The 13,980-nt window shown below is 38.4% G+C and overlaps 2 protein-coding genes across 3 annotated transcripts; one reads left to right on the top strand and one right to left on the bottom strand.

The window, feature by feature from the left end:
* Window positions 1–257: 257 nt before the first annotated feature.
* On the bottom strand, window positions 258–9,699 carry LOC134663134 (sorting nexin-17). 2 transcript variants are annotated; one of them, XM_063519464.1, is made up of 9 exons: window positions 9,502–9,699; window positions 9,171–9,360; window positions 8,547–8,901; window positions 8,109–8,271; window positions 5,827–6,000; window positions 5,433–5,474; window positions 3,923–4,075; window positions 2,896–3,063; window positions 258–444 (listed from the first exon to the last, which is right to left on the bottom strand). In XM_063519464.1, exons 1-9 carry the CDS (start codon window positions 9,559–9,561, stop codon window positions 298–300), a joined length of 1,452 nt encoding a protein of 483 aa, XP_063375534.1. In that variant the 5' UTR covers window positions 9,562–9,699; the 3' UTR covers window positions 258–297. The 2 variants fall into 2 exon arrangements, with proteins under 2 accessions (XP_063375534.1, XP_063375533.1); XM_063519463.1 differs by lacking the exon at window positions 5,433–5,474 and having other exon boundaries at window positions 5,785–6,000.
* A 346-nt stretch (window positions 9,700–10,045) lies between these two features.
* LOC134663133 (proteasomal ATPase-associated factor 1-like) lies at window positions 10,046–13,386 on the top strand. Its single transcript, XM_063519462.1, has 6 exons — window positions 10,046–10,300; window positions 10,963–11,282; window positions 11,967–12,183; window positions 12,320–12,449; window positions 12,525–12,689; window positions 13,032–13,386. Exons 1-6 carry the CDS (start codon window positions 10,245–10,247, stop codon window positions 13,323–13,325), a joined length of 1,182 nt encoding a protein of 393 aa, XP_063375532.1. The 5' UTR covers window positions 10,046–10,244; the 3' UTR covers window positions 13,326–13,386.
* The last annotated feature ends 594 nt before the right edge of the window (window positions 13,387–13,980 follow it).

Raw genomic sequence — 13,980 nt, 5'->3', positions numbered from 1 at the left:
ATTAACAGTTACCGAGCCTGATAAAAACTACACGCTTAATTCTGTCATATAGAAAAAAAAAACATAAATTGCTCACTCCATACATCAGTTTTGGTACCAAACAGACTATTACTTTCATAGTCGACATCTACCATCGAGTAGCGGAATAATCATAGTATTTTTTGGTACCAAAACTGATGTATGGAGTGAGCACTCTTGTCTTACTATATTTATCTATGCTTCTGTAGAGTTCTTTATAGTACAACTATGAATGTGGAAGGGGCTTTACAAACACTAACCGTTCGTTTCCTCAGTACTTCATAGCTCCTCGTCCCCAATAGCTTCGAAGGCGTTGTTCTCGACGCAGTCTTTGCCGGTCTTGAAGGCGACGGACGCGAACTTCTCAGTCAACTTCTGAACTGAGAATATCTCTCGAGAGCTGCCCGAGTTGTATGAATCTCCATTCTGTAAATAGATAAATGTCACATTTGTATAATAAGGCTCACTTGCACCATCCCACTAACCCGGAGTTAAGCGGTTAAACCGTTAACCTAGTGTCAAATTGTACTGGTAACCATGGTTACTTCAGGTTTAACCGGTTAACCCCGGGGTAGTGGAATGGTGCAAGTGGGCCTTAACGGGTCAAAAACACGCTACATGACGAACATTTCCTTTCAATATGTTAAATATTGTTACAAGAGTTAGAACAAGCTAAGTGCAGCGATTTTGATAGTTCAGACTGTGCAAGTGTTATTTTAAACGTCAAACTTCTATGAAATTATGGCGTGTTAAATAACACTTGCATAGTCTGTGCTATCAAAATCGCTGCCAACTTAGCTTGGTCTAACTCTCGTGGTTTTCTCCTGAAAATTAGATGTGGCTAATAGTATTTTATACCGCATCGTGATACAATGGAGAGCTTTTCAGTAGAGTACGAGGTTTAGGCCACGAAGTTGCTGAGTGGCCTAAGTAAGGTACGTGATTACTATTTTATAGGTACAATACTTTTTCTATGAATCAACTAAAATAATACTTTTTCTCAAAAATGGACGGCAAAGTCGACGTTGCCGATTAAAAAATAGGTTGCGAAGTGTGTAGTTAGTTTATGGTCAGTCAAACAATTAAAAAGTTAAAAACATTGCAGTCTCGATTTCGGGACTGCAATAAAATTTTGCATACCAATTCCATTATTTAACAAGTTCCAAACTTTTTAAAAGTTTAAATGGTCATATCAAATGAAGGCATAGGTCCATTAAACAGCAAAACAGATGATCAGCACTTATTATTATAATGTTGGTACCGCGACTATTTAGGTGTCTCAAATAGGTTGGCGTATTTTCAGCAGAAAAATACACTTCTATTTTTATTTAAAGGCGGCAGAGCAAATCTTTTTAATGGTTTTACTTTTTTCTGTGAAAATAAGAACGTTGCTTCTGTAAAATATTTCTATTTCTTGCACCATTTTTGAGAAAAGCACTATATATGACTCGGCTGGAAGGCTACTTCCGAGCCTCGACAATAATGTACTATTTCTATTGTATAATATAGTTAAAAGAAATTAAATAAGTATCTCAGTAGATAAAGGGATAGAACAAGATATCAACGAGCTTATTTTTCATCAAAATGAAAAGTATGCTATTATAGTTTGGTATACGAAGATTACGATGTCCTAATTCAACACAACCACGCATACGGCTTTTGATTGTGTGCATCGAGTCTATATTCTATAACGTACATGTACATTCAGCTGCAGAGAAAAGGTACCCCCTCTGCATAAGTTTCTATGCAAAGGTGCTAGGCTAATAGTATTGCCGACTGTATAGTTTGTAGCTTTCTAGTAGAGCCCGAAGGCTTATCCTATTGTCTATTGTTCAGTAAAATCGCACGTGCTACTTACCTACAAAAAAGGGTCCTAAATATTCTATTTGGCACCTGAGCGCGGGCTAGTCCAATGCTCAAAAAACCAGTATAGGTGCGCTCTCCGATAACGCGCCTTTGTTACGCATCTCGATGACACATTTTAGACTGGTTCTGTAGCGTTCGACTCGCCGGCACTCAGTAACCGAAGTACCGATTTTTTATGCAGGTGGTTGTGGCACGTGGCACGAGCGGTTTTACTTAACAATAGACAATAGGATTAGCCTTCGGGCACAAAATAGATACAGTACAGAAATCAATCTACATACAAAGTGCGCTCGAGCAACGCACACATAGACACTGCTCACGGACACGATATCTCGGACCGGTTGGGACCAGTGCGAGCGCGAGTGCCATCCGCTTGAGACACGCGTCTGTGAGCTTTTTTGTGCAATAATGGGGAAACAAAAAAAAAAGTTATTATAACTGTTCAGTGGACGGTTGTTTAAATTCAACATTAAACGGTGAATTGTCGTTTTTTAAGCTACCAGTGGTTTCAGAGAGGTAAGTAGGTATCTGCTTGTATTTCGATGGTTCGTTTTAACGTTAAACAGAACAGTTAGGTAGGTAGATATGCACCCCGCCCCGGCCACTACTAGATACGAGTGCCACTATCACGATAGTTTTTTGTGCATAAATCATAGTTGACAACCCTAGAGCGACCGCCGAGCGTAGGTATGAAAAGTGAAGTACATACATGTGATTGACTTCTGTACTGTATCTATTTTGTGCTTCGGGCTCTATTAGAAAGCAACAAACTATACATATTCGTACAGCTGCGTTTCGTTTCGTGACCCACAAATGGCCTCGCCGGAAGATCAGCGCTAACTTCTGGGTTAGCATTATGCTGAGGCGGGACCATTTCGTGGTAAACTATGTATTTATATTATGTTTAATTTTCTCTGTTTGTTGTGTACTTGTGTATGTTATAGTTTATCACGAATAAATGCGATGATTATGATTATGATATTGTAAGATTGTAAGTAAATCAGTACTCACGGCGGAGCTGAGCGTGTCGCTGGAGGAGGAGGGGGTGACGCGGTGCGCGGAGCCGTCGCGGCGCAGGTACGTGAGCCCCGCCCCGCCCCCGCCCCCGCCCCCGCCGCGCGCGCGGGGCGACGCAGGCCCCGACCCGCCCTTCTGCCGCATCAGCTCGTCCACGATCGACTGCAAATAAACAAACAATACAAATTGGTATTTATAAAGCCCTTGCTACACGGTCTCCAAGCCCCTCAGACCGCGTGGCCTTGGTCTGCACTCCTAGCACATGATTGGCGCGAGAGTATCTCGCGGCGAGATAGACTACCCGTCTTTTTCTAACTATGTTAATAAAAGAGGGACGGGTAGTCTATCTCGCCGCGAGATACTGTCGCGCCAATCATGTGCTAGCCCGGCTGGACGGACCGTGTAGACAGTTGTTTCCAACAAAATTTGACCAAAACTGACCAAGGTCAGACGGTTAGAAGGCTTGTCGGCGACCGTGTAGCAAGGGCTTAAATGTGACACCCCTCTCTCTTGCAGTGTTGTGAGTAGCTCGATGATCGCTCTTCAAATATAAACTTCGGTGGAAGTTTGCATGGTAATGTACATCATATATTTTTTTAGTTTTATCATTCTCTTATTCTAGAGGTTACAGGGGGGGACACACACATTTTACCACTTTGGTCTCTCGCGCAAACTATTCAGTTTAGAAAAAAATGATATTAGAAACCTCAATATCATTTTTGAAGACCTATCCATAGATACCCCACACGTATGGGTTTGATGAAAAAAAAATTTTTTTGAGTTTCAGTTCACCCTCTGGGGAACCCTCAAAATATATTGTTTTCTTTTTTCTATTTTTGTGTGATAATCTTCATGCGGTTCACAGAATACATCTACTTACCAAGTTTCAACAGTATAGTTCTTATAGTTTCGGAAAAAAGTGGCTGTGAGATACGGACGGACAGACAGACGGACAGACAGACATGACGAATCTATAAGGGTTCCATTTTTGCCATTTGGCTACGGAACCCTAAAAATGTACCTGCAAACAGACGCTTATAAACGTGGCGTGTTCCGTCTTCAAGGTTATCCACTTGAGGTTGTCTTTGCTGATGAGGTATTCGAAGGACAGCTCGAAGTTCTTGTTCGACTCGTCCAGGAGAGAGCGGTGGCCGTTTGATAGTGATTGGTCTACCTATAAATTGTAAACAAAGTTATGAATTAAAAATAAATAGTCGTAGAAATGCTGCTTTAATAAAATGATAAGATTAAATGTCGACCTTGCTGCCAAGGCAACACGATTCAAATTTGAACCTCTCGTGTGACGGTTTTTTTTTTCAAATAGTTCCCTCGTACGCGGATCCGCGTTCGATGGCTTAATGATGGATTTGGTCAATAATGTTCATCCCAAGTTGAGGTATCGTAATTGCGTGGGTATCCGTAATTCGGTACCTGTTAATACGGCACGTCTGCAGTATCAACCAGTATTTATACTTTTATTAAAAAAAAAAATTTTAAGACCAGACTTAATACTAACAGCATTGGACGTATATCCGACTAACTTTCATATATCGCGATTAGGGTTTGCAATCCGGATCCGAAATGTATGAAATTATCCGGATCTGGATCCGGATCCGCGGATCTTCCCATACATTTCAGATCCGTCGTGCAAACCCTAATCGCGATCGAAAATTAAACAGGGTAGGCGCGAGTACTCAGTGGATCAAAAATATAGGTAGTTGATAAATGATTGGTAAACAGTAATCAACTACCATGCCATTAAAGATAGTATGCAATGGCATCATAAGGTTCAATACACTTGACGCAGCCGAGGCGTCTAAATGCACTTTCATAAAATAAATTCAAGCCGTGACGTGAGATCACTAACAACAAAGTCAACAGACATATCCAGTTTCAAGTCTGGTAGAACAAATCAAATTATTTACGTATTTGCAACATATGTTGCGAATTTACCTACCTACATTACTCATAGAGACGAATGACTAAAACATACGTCATCTACCAAGAAAACTGGCCTTTAAAACTTATCCTATGCAAAGTTGTGTTGTAATGTTGTTGTATCGTTACTCTCTAATAGCTTGAGGGCTGGTCAACGTCAGTTCGCCAACGTCGTATCGTACCAACTCAAGGCCCCAAAATTTGGCACAAATTTTGCTGCTGAAAGACTGACTACCAAGGAAAGTAGCTATTACTTACCCCATGTAAAGTCGTGATCCTCCAGCACCGCATCCTCGTGACCTTGTACCGTTGCTCCTTAGCTTGAGGGCTGTTCAGCGTCAGCTCGCCAACGTCGTGCCAACTCAAGGCTTATTTGGCACAAATTTTGCTGCTGAAAGACCGACTATCAAGGACAGTCGCTGTATCTTACCCCATGCAAAGTCGTGATTCTCCAGCACCGCATCCTGGTGACCTTGTACCGTTGCTCTCTAGCTTGAGGGCTGTTCAGCGTCAGCTCGCCAACGTCGTACAAACTCAAGGCACAAATTTTGCTGCTGAAAGACTAACTACCAAGGATAGTCGCTGTAACTTACCCCATGTAATGTCGTGATCCTCCAGCACCGCATCCTCGTGACCTTGTACCGTTGCTCTCTACCTTGAGGGCTGTTCAGCGTCAGCTCGCCAACGTCGTACCAACTCAATGCCTAAAAATTTGGCACCAATTTTGCTGCTGAAAGACTGACTACCAAGGAAAGTCGCTGTAACTTACCCCATGTAAAGTCGTGATCCTCCAGCACCGCATCCTCGTGACCTTGTACCGTTGCTCTCTAGCTTGAGGGCTGTTCAGCGTCAGCTCGCCAACGTCGTGCCAACTCAAGGCCTCAAAATTTGGCACAAATTTTGCTGCTGAAAGGCTGACTACCAAGGAAAGTCGCTATTACTTACCCCATGTAAAGTCGTGATCCTCCAGCACCGCATCCTCGTGACTTTGTACCGTTGCTCCCTAGCTTGAGGGCTGGTCAGCATGAGCTCGCGGCAGGCGAGTGCCACGGACACGCGGCAGGTGGCGCCGGTCGCGCCTGATATGTTGCTCGCGTCCGTCACCGCCTCGCCTGCCGGTATCCGCCCATAGTGCCTCAAGGTCCGCGCTAGCTCTAAGTACTGAAATGTTGATCTGATTTGACTTGTTGCCCAAAAATTGACATAAAAATATGACGTAGCTTTAATTATATACAGTCACCACACGGGAATGTAACTCCATTTAGGGTCCTAGCTAAATTGGTTGTCCCATACTTACGCTATGGAATGCATGTCCAACTTAGCTAGAACCCTAAATGGCGTAAAAATCACGAAGCGTGACTGTATCATTGGTATTGGTATAATACATACATGCTAACCAGTGTAATCTTGAAAGCATAGTTTACCTTGACAGTGTTTAAGCCATCATAACACTTAAGACTAAAGAGTATCTAAAAGCATTGTCAGAGCTATGGGCACAACGATACAACAGGCACGACAATATGAGACGACGGACTTTTTTCAAAATTCCGATATTGGATTTTAAGGACGCCTCGCCACTATTTTACAGTCCAATACAGTTTACAAGAATACTTTTCTTGTATTATTTTAATTATAGATTTGCTTATTCTGGTATGCTATACAATGTTTAATAGAATAAACTATACTCGACCCGTCTATAAATGTGAGTTAATATGTGTTCAAAACGCGAAGGTTTTAAATATTATAAATATTATATGATTCAAAAGATAAAGTTTTTGCACATGGCGCTGCGTCAAGCCCAATTCGGAGAAAGAACAAAACACACATGACTATGTGACAATGTAATACACAATTAATTGTTACGATGTAGTTCGTAACAATTAATTGTGTATTGATTTACAATTTCTCAATAATTTAACCAATAATATAAATGTCAATGAACCAAAAAGAGAAGAACTGATTTTGATAAATAATTTTAAATATGAATGAACATATAGAATCTTATACTTTTAAACGAGCAATTCTTTTGGGGACCTCGGAAACGGCTCTAACGATTTCGACGAAATTTTGTATATGGGGGTTTTTAGGGGCGAAAAATCGATCGATCGATCGAGCTTATTCTATCTAGAAAACGCGCATTTTTGAGTTTTTATATATTTTACGAGCAGAGCTCGGTCTCCCAGATATTACTTTTTACAAGCTTTTATTTACTTTCACCTGACCGTTGTCTGTCTGTAATCAAATCTTGCAAGTTAAATTTGATCCACTTCCCAGTTTCCGATTGCGCTGAAATTTTGCATGCATGTATAAATCGGATGACAATGCAATATTATGGTACCATCGAGCTGATCTGATGGTGGAGACAGGAGGTGGCCATAGGAACTCTGTGATGAAACAACGCAAACTAATTGTGTTAGGGGTTTTTAGAATTGTCTCGATGAGTATTAGTTGTCTGTCGTAAGAAAAGTACAGTCAGCGATAAAAGCTTGTACCAAAAATGGCATTTTTGCCAAAAACTTTTTATACCAGAAATTATCTCCTAAAGAAATGCAGTTAGCAGCTAGTTACAAAATGTATAAAATCTACTAAGTTGTCAATCCGTATTTTTATTTAATAGTCAATTTAATCTACATTATCACAAGACTAATGTACACACAATAATAGGATATATTCTTTACTGCCAGATAAGGGTGTTTGTGATCCCAATTTACTGTTATGTCTGTACACAGAACATTACTGATAGCCACTTTAAGATAATTTCTATGTTGTTTCATTACATGCTATCATGGTAGGTATTTACTAAATACAGTATTTACTATCAGACCTCACACTGGGTTTTCATTTCATTCACATACTGTACTCTAAACCTAGATGAGAATCATCCGAAGTTAATAATAAAAACATGATTAAAATTAGTTTTTTATGTTTTTTAATAAGAAGTTCCAGTAAGATGATATGGATGATTGGCAGTGAATGTGTTAATGGTATTAACCAGAAAAAACAAGGGTATTACAAGTTCCAACAGTATCGTGGTTGATCAAGTTCCATGTTGACATGAAACAGGCCACAAATAAAAATGTTAATTAAAAATCTTACCTCTATATGGGCCTAGTTTACCCTCTGGGTTGGAAGGTCAGATGGCAGTCGCTTTCGTAAAAACTAGTGCCCACGCCAATGACTGGGATTAGTTGCCAAGCGGACCCCAGGCTCCCATGAGCCGTGGCAAAATGCCGGGACAACGCAAGGAAGATGATGATGAAAAATCTTACCTCTCTCTTTTGTTTCTTTTCTTCATATGATTTCAGTATGTCTTTGATATGCGAGTCAGCTGTTAACCAGCCCAGATCAAGCTCTTCTATGGTTTGTAAATATAAAAGGTCTAGTGACACCCTATCTATCATTAAATCCAGGTCATAGCACAGGTCCCAGTAACTGAAATTAAAATATTTTATGAAATTACAAAAATATTGTATGATAAAAAAGGGAACTCTGACGAAAAGACTTAAAAATGCACAACACCATCTTGCTAACTTTGTATGGTTAATTTTATTGTACAGTCAGCTGCAGAGAGAGGTAGCCCCCTTGCAAACAAACGTCTATGCAGGTTGTCACCTCTCTCTGCAGCTAACTGTACATGTTAGAAATCTATGCATTATTATTATTATAATTACTGTGGTCATTACATCAAACTTGTATTGTGTCCTTACCTTTTCCTTAAAACAATTTTATCTTCAGGCCTAACATACTTTTGAGATATGTATGGAGACTCATATTCCTCTAGCTTCTTTAATGCCGGCTGGCCGTCCTTAGCACAACTCCAGTTAAAAAGATAAAGTGAAAAATATTTTGACAATTCTTTTGGCAAATTAATATAATTACAAGCAATGTCAAGTATGGTGCTTGAGGAGTCTGTGGATGAGACGGAGAGGGGTATTCGGTAACCGTTCATTAGAGATATTTCGATGTCCACTTCATGCATCCTCACAGAGTGTGTCTCTTGTTGCGCCGAAAACAGGAAGGTGATCAGAAGTTCAGAGTTTGCCAACATAGGGTTTTGTCCAACTGCAATATATATTAAGCTTAGTTGCTAATAAGATTATATCTATGGGCAATGATGATAAGAAAAGCGTCATAATTTTATGATGATATAAAGCAAAATGTCCAATATAACTATGGTGTCATGATTTTGCTTTGCCTGTTAAAAAAGCTAAACATGCATTTCGTATTGCTAATAATTTTATAATTAATGAAGATTCACCAAACACAGCAGAAAATAATATCAGACCAATATCATTTGATGTTTATATACCAGTTAATAAATGTTTACTCACCCAGTTGAATATACTTTTCCAATAAGATCCGTCTTTCTTCTAGTTGGGAACTGGTTAGAAATAATTTCTTAGGTGGGAATTGTGGTAACTTAAAATAAGGGTTTTGTGCTTGCAACTGTTCGTGAAGGCAAAGCAGCTGCTTATACCTGGTTGTGCAGTGGAAAAATCCATCTATGTAAATATTGTAGCCCTAAAAGGTAAAATCACAATTAATAACGTTTAACAACATGCATTGACTGACCACAACACAAATAAATTATTTAATTAACAAGTAACAAAACAATAACTAAACAGATGGATACTTTGCACGGCATTCTCAAAAACATCTTACCGTGTATGAAACTCCGTTGTCATCTTGGAACTGCTGCAGATCAGGTATAGAAAAATGCATTTTTGCAAGGAAACCTATTACTTGACATAACTTTACCAATATTCGATTTTTAGGCGCCTCGATTCCACTATTTATTTTTACAATAAAAACAAACACATATTCGCCCACTTTCGTTTGTCGTTTCAATCCACAGACTAAACTAAAAAATAAAAAATAGTAAAAAGACAATCTTTCAATGCAACCAAGCTTTCAATGTTGGTAGCATTGATATTTGTACAATTACTTAAGTAAATTTTTGAGCGATAATAAATGTAGCTTAAATATCTTTTGGGATATGTTCGAAAATATGCTGATTTGTTGCAAATCAAAATAAGTAGAAAATCCAGGTAATTCAATGAATAATCTATTAAAAAATACGTCGGATGCGTAATTATGTATCTAATGATTGTATAAACAATATAATCATTAAAAATGTTTGTTTAACTTTACATTCGTTATTAACTTTACTCATTAAGAACGTACCCTTTTATCTGTCAGCTGTCAAGTGTCAGTTTGAAAATTCGCATCTTTAGGCAACTCATCTTGAAAGTGTTGTTCATTGTTATTGCTTCTTTTCGCACAATTATGTGCGTTTAATTGATAAAATATTAGCGTCTTAAAAATACAAACGCGAATCCACATCTTGTGTTACTTCAACATAGAAAGGCACCGTCATAAACTTTTTATTTTAACTTATTAAAAGCATGTCGGCGAAATTCCCGGTTATTACAATTCAATGCGATTGGAATGAAGTCATAAAGTAAGTTACTAGATAAACGTTTTCTTTTATTAGCAAGCCCGAGCCTGGCCAACTACTTAACAAAAAGCCCTGCTCCCCAGAAGTCCATAATTTATTGAGTAGGCGTTAGTCCTTCCGCCATCTATGCCCCGCCCTATGCCCTGCCCTGTTTACTATATATCATGGGTCCACATTTTAGTGCCCATTATAGTAGTTAGTGCCCCCAATACTTTCAATTTGACTTTATACACCATGTGAAAACTTTGGAACCTGAACATTTAAGTGTGCATGCATTAAAAGTTTGATTATTATCTCTTTGTTTACAAAACTGCATTAAGTGTAAATACAATCCCTTTGATAACTGCACAATGAAATCAAAGATAAAGATAAAAGTTAGTTTATTCAAGTAGGCATATTATAATAGGCATACTGTCAGGTGACAAGCAAAAGTCACAAAGTGACAATAAAATATTTAAACAAAAATCAACCTTCTTTTCGTACTAATATGGTTCACGATGGCTATGAACTTGTGGTGGTACTTAGTGAGTTTTGCTTGTCACCTGACAATATTATAATTGGAATGGTTATTATTTGAAATAAGTATCTTTTATAACATTATACCATAGAATTATATCTTGCCGGCAATGCTTAAATGTCTATAATATTGTTTAATTTATTTACAGACTGCCAAAGTGCAAAGCTTGGATATCCTCCAAATATTTAAATCAAAATAGTGTCCATGATGAACTTAGAACAAGTTTAAATAATAGTGATGGGAAGATTAAGATACAGTTCTCAGATAATTACCAGTATATATCTCATGGAAACCTCAGCCTTGTGATAAAGCACATATCTGGTTTGAAGGCAGCCTTTGTGGCCCCGACAAAAGCTTATAAGGTGCATAAGAAGGGAGTCACTACTGTGTCTGCATCTGGCACAGAAAATGCATTGGCTATATCTGCTTGTGATGGTGACCAACTTTTAGTATGGGACAGCAGGACAGGTATAATGTATTTTTGTACAAATCTAGAAATTATTCACAAAGCACTCAATGGCTGAACAATTTTATATAATTTAAAGATTAATAAAAATTTTAGCAGTCTTACTCTAATTAATTAGTAGGTACTTTTAAGTTTTGATTCCAATTAGTTAAATTATGAACTTGAGTAGCCAAGTTACAAAAACAATTGGGGGTCATCCATTAATTACGTCACACGAATTTCTAGGTTTTTTGACCCTTCCCCCCTCCTTGTCACACTTGGTCACATTTGGCAAACCCCTCCCCCTAAGTGTGATGTCACATTTTTTCTACGAAATCGCCAAATCGAATTAAGTAAGTACCTAAGTATTATTAATATTTTATCAAAATATTATTGACGATATAAATATTAGTAATTTTAAAACCCAAAACTGCTTAGGAAAGAAAATGAAACGAATAAAAATGATTATCGTTTTAAAAACTTGTTATTTAAATGTACAGCGAATAAAATCATTTAAGTAAATTTTCGGTTACTGATGAAGTTAAAGTGACGTCACAAAGTTTGTGTCTCCCCCCTCCCCCATGTCACAATATGTCACATTTTCTTGACCCCTCCCTCCCCCTAAACGTGTGATGTAATTAATGGATGACCCCTTGGTGCATGTTTGATAATTTCTTTATGTTTCATAAACACTGTGTGTTTTACAGGTGAAGTCATGTTAGATCTTAAAGGCCACGGTGGTCCAGTGTACAAGAGTAAATTCTTCAATTCTGGTGTAGTGGTGATATCGGCTGGTGCTGATGGATCATGTCGGATCTGGTCTGCTGAGACGGGAGTCAACCCTGTTACGCTGATAGGCCACAAATTGGCCATTACTGATATTGCTATTGTTGAAGTTGGAAGGAATGTGATTTCTGTCAGCAAGTAAGGCACGCTCAAATATTACGTCATTATATTATGTTTATTTAGAATGCTTGAGGTTAGCTTGTCTCTTGATATTTATTTATTAAATAAATATATACAGTTATTAATAACTGATAAATATTTCTCTTCTTTCAAGGGATGGTACTGCAAAGCTGTGGGATGTTGGCCAAGCAGCATGTTTGGCCAATATTGTTGAAGGTCATGGTCAGATAAATTGCTGCACCCTGACCACAACTGATGATGTGCCTGTTGATAATGAGAGAGAGGTAAAACTGTGCACCTATTAGTTTATTCATTATATTAGCCTAAGTTGTATTATTAGTATTATTACTTATTTTTAGGTGGGAACAAGTAACAAACTCCTAATTATTGGTTGCGAGAGTGGCCTAGTCATTGGTGCCCACGTGGCCAAAAGGGAGGAAGTGTTCCGGAAGCAGATGGACTCCGCCTGCAATGCTTGCATTGTTGTAGGGCAGAATGCCATCATTGGCTGTAGCAGTGGGAAGGTAAACAAATATTAATTTATATTACAGATTACTGTTAGTTTGGTATTGACAATCGGTTTTTATTAATTTGATCCAAACAATTGTTTGTTAAGGGTGTTATTTGTGTGTTTATCTCGGATATATGTTCTTGAGTTATGGATGTTTTCTATGTATACATATAATATCATCGGCTAGTACCACAACACAAGTCTTATTGAGCTTACTGTGGGAGGTCTTGTGACAAAACTGAAGTTGAGAAAAAGTTATACAAGAGAAACATAATATACCTATATTTTTTTGTTTTCAAATATACATCTAATAAGAAAGAAAAACTAATTTAAATCCCGTATATTTCACTTACAGATAATGCTTCTCAACCTTCAAAACGGCGAACTAGGGGAGCTCCACGAATCCGCGAGCCCAGTCCTAAGCATGGTAACATTGCCCAACCAGATGTTCGCAGTCGGGCGCCAAGACGGCACATGCACTGTCATGTCACTACACGAAGCCCACGGCGCCACGCGAGTCCAACTGACCGGCTCGGACTGCGACGGAATCAGAGACCTAGCCTTCAATGGAAAATGGATTTTTGCTGCCTGCCGCGACTGTAATGTTAGGAAGTATGACTTCAATCAAGTGATCGTACATTTTAAGTGAGAGTTATTACTTCATGTAACAATATCTGTAAGTTAATTTTTTTTCAAATCTTTGACCGCCAAGGACGGGCACGCATGGAAAGTGTCAGTGCCATGACGTGTATGCACGTTAAGAAGTACTGATAGAGATAAGTAAATCTACAAATTATTATATATTCATTCTTTCAAATATGTTTCTGTAATTTTGCCATTGCTCTAGAAGTCTAGAAAATTCTTACCGACTAAGCTTTGATTTTAAATAGACTTAAACAACCATATCCACTAACAGCTCGAAATACAACCAATTATGAATTTTGGTTTGTTGAGCGTGACGGCTTGGGCACGTTTTCTGGGACCGTGTCTTGGCGGCCAAAGGGTTAATTTAATAGTGATAGGAATGTTGTTGACTGAATTAAGCATTCTCAATTAAATTAGGTAGACTTGTTGAATTTCAGAGCAAACACTATTTATCTATTAAACGAAAATCGGAGTAGGTTCCTACTGCGAAGTTTTACCCGCCACAATGCTTCACCCCAAAAGTAGCCATTTTCCGCTCAAATACAAAAGCAAGTTTAAACCATTTTGAATGATCTAGTGCCTAGTGATTTATACATTGAGCTAAATAAAATATGTCCAAGACATACATTTCGTTTTGTTTGTTGTATATATGTAATATT

The sequence above is a fragment of the Cydia amplana genome, chromosome 4 (genome assembly GCF_948474715.1).
Source record: "Cydia amplana chromosome 4, ilCydAmpl1.1, whole genome shotgun sequence".
In the NCBI taxonomy this organism is placed as follows: domain Eukaryota; kingdom Metazoa; phylum Arthropoda; class Insecta; order Lepidoptera; family Tortricidae; genus Cydia; species Cydia amplana.
This window is presented reverse-complemented; position numbering and strand designations above follow the sequence as displayed.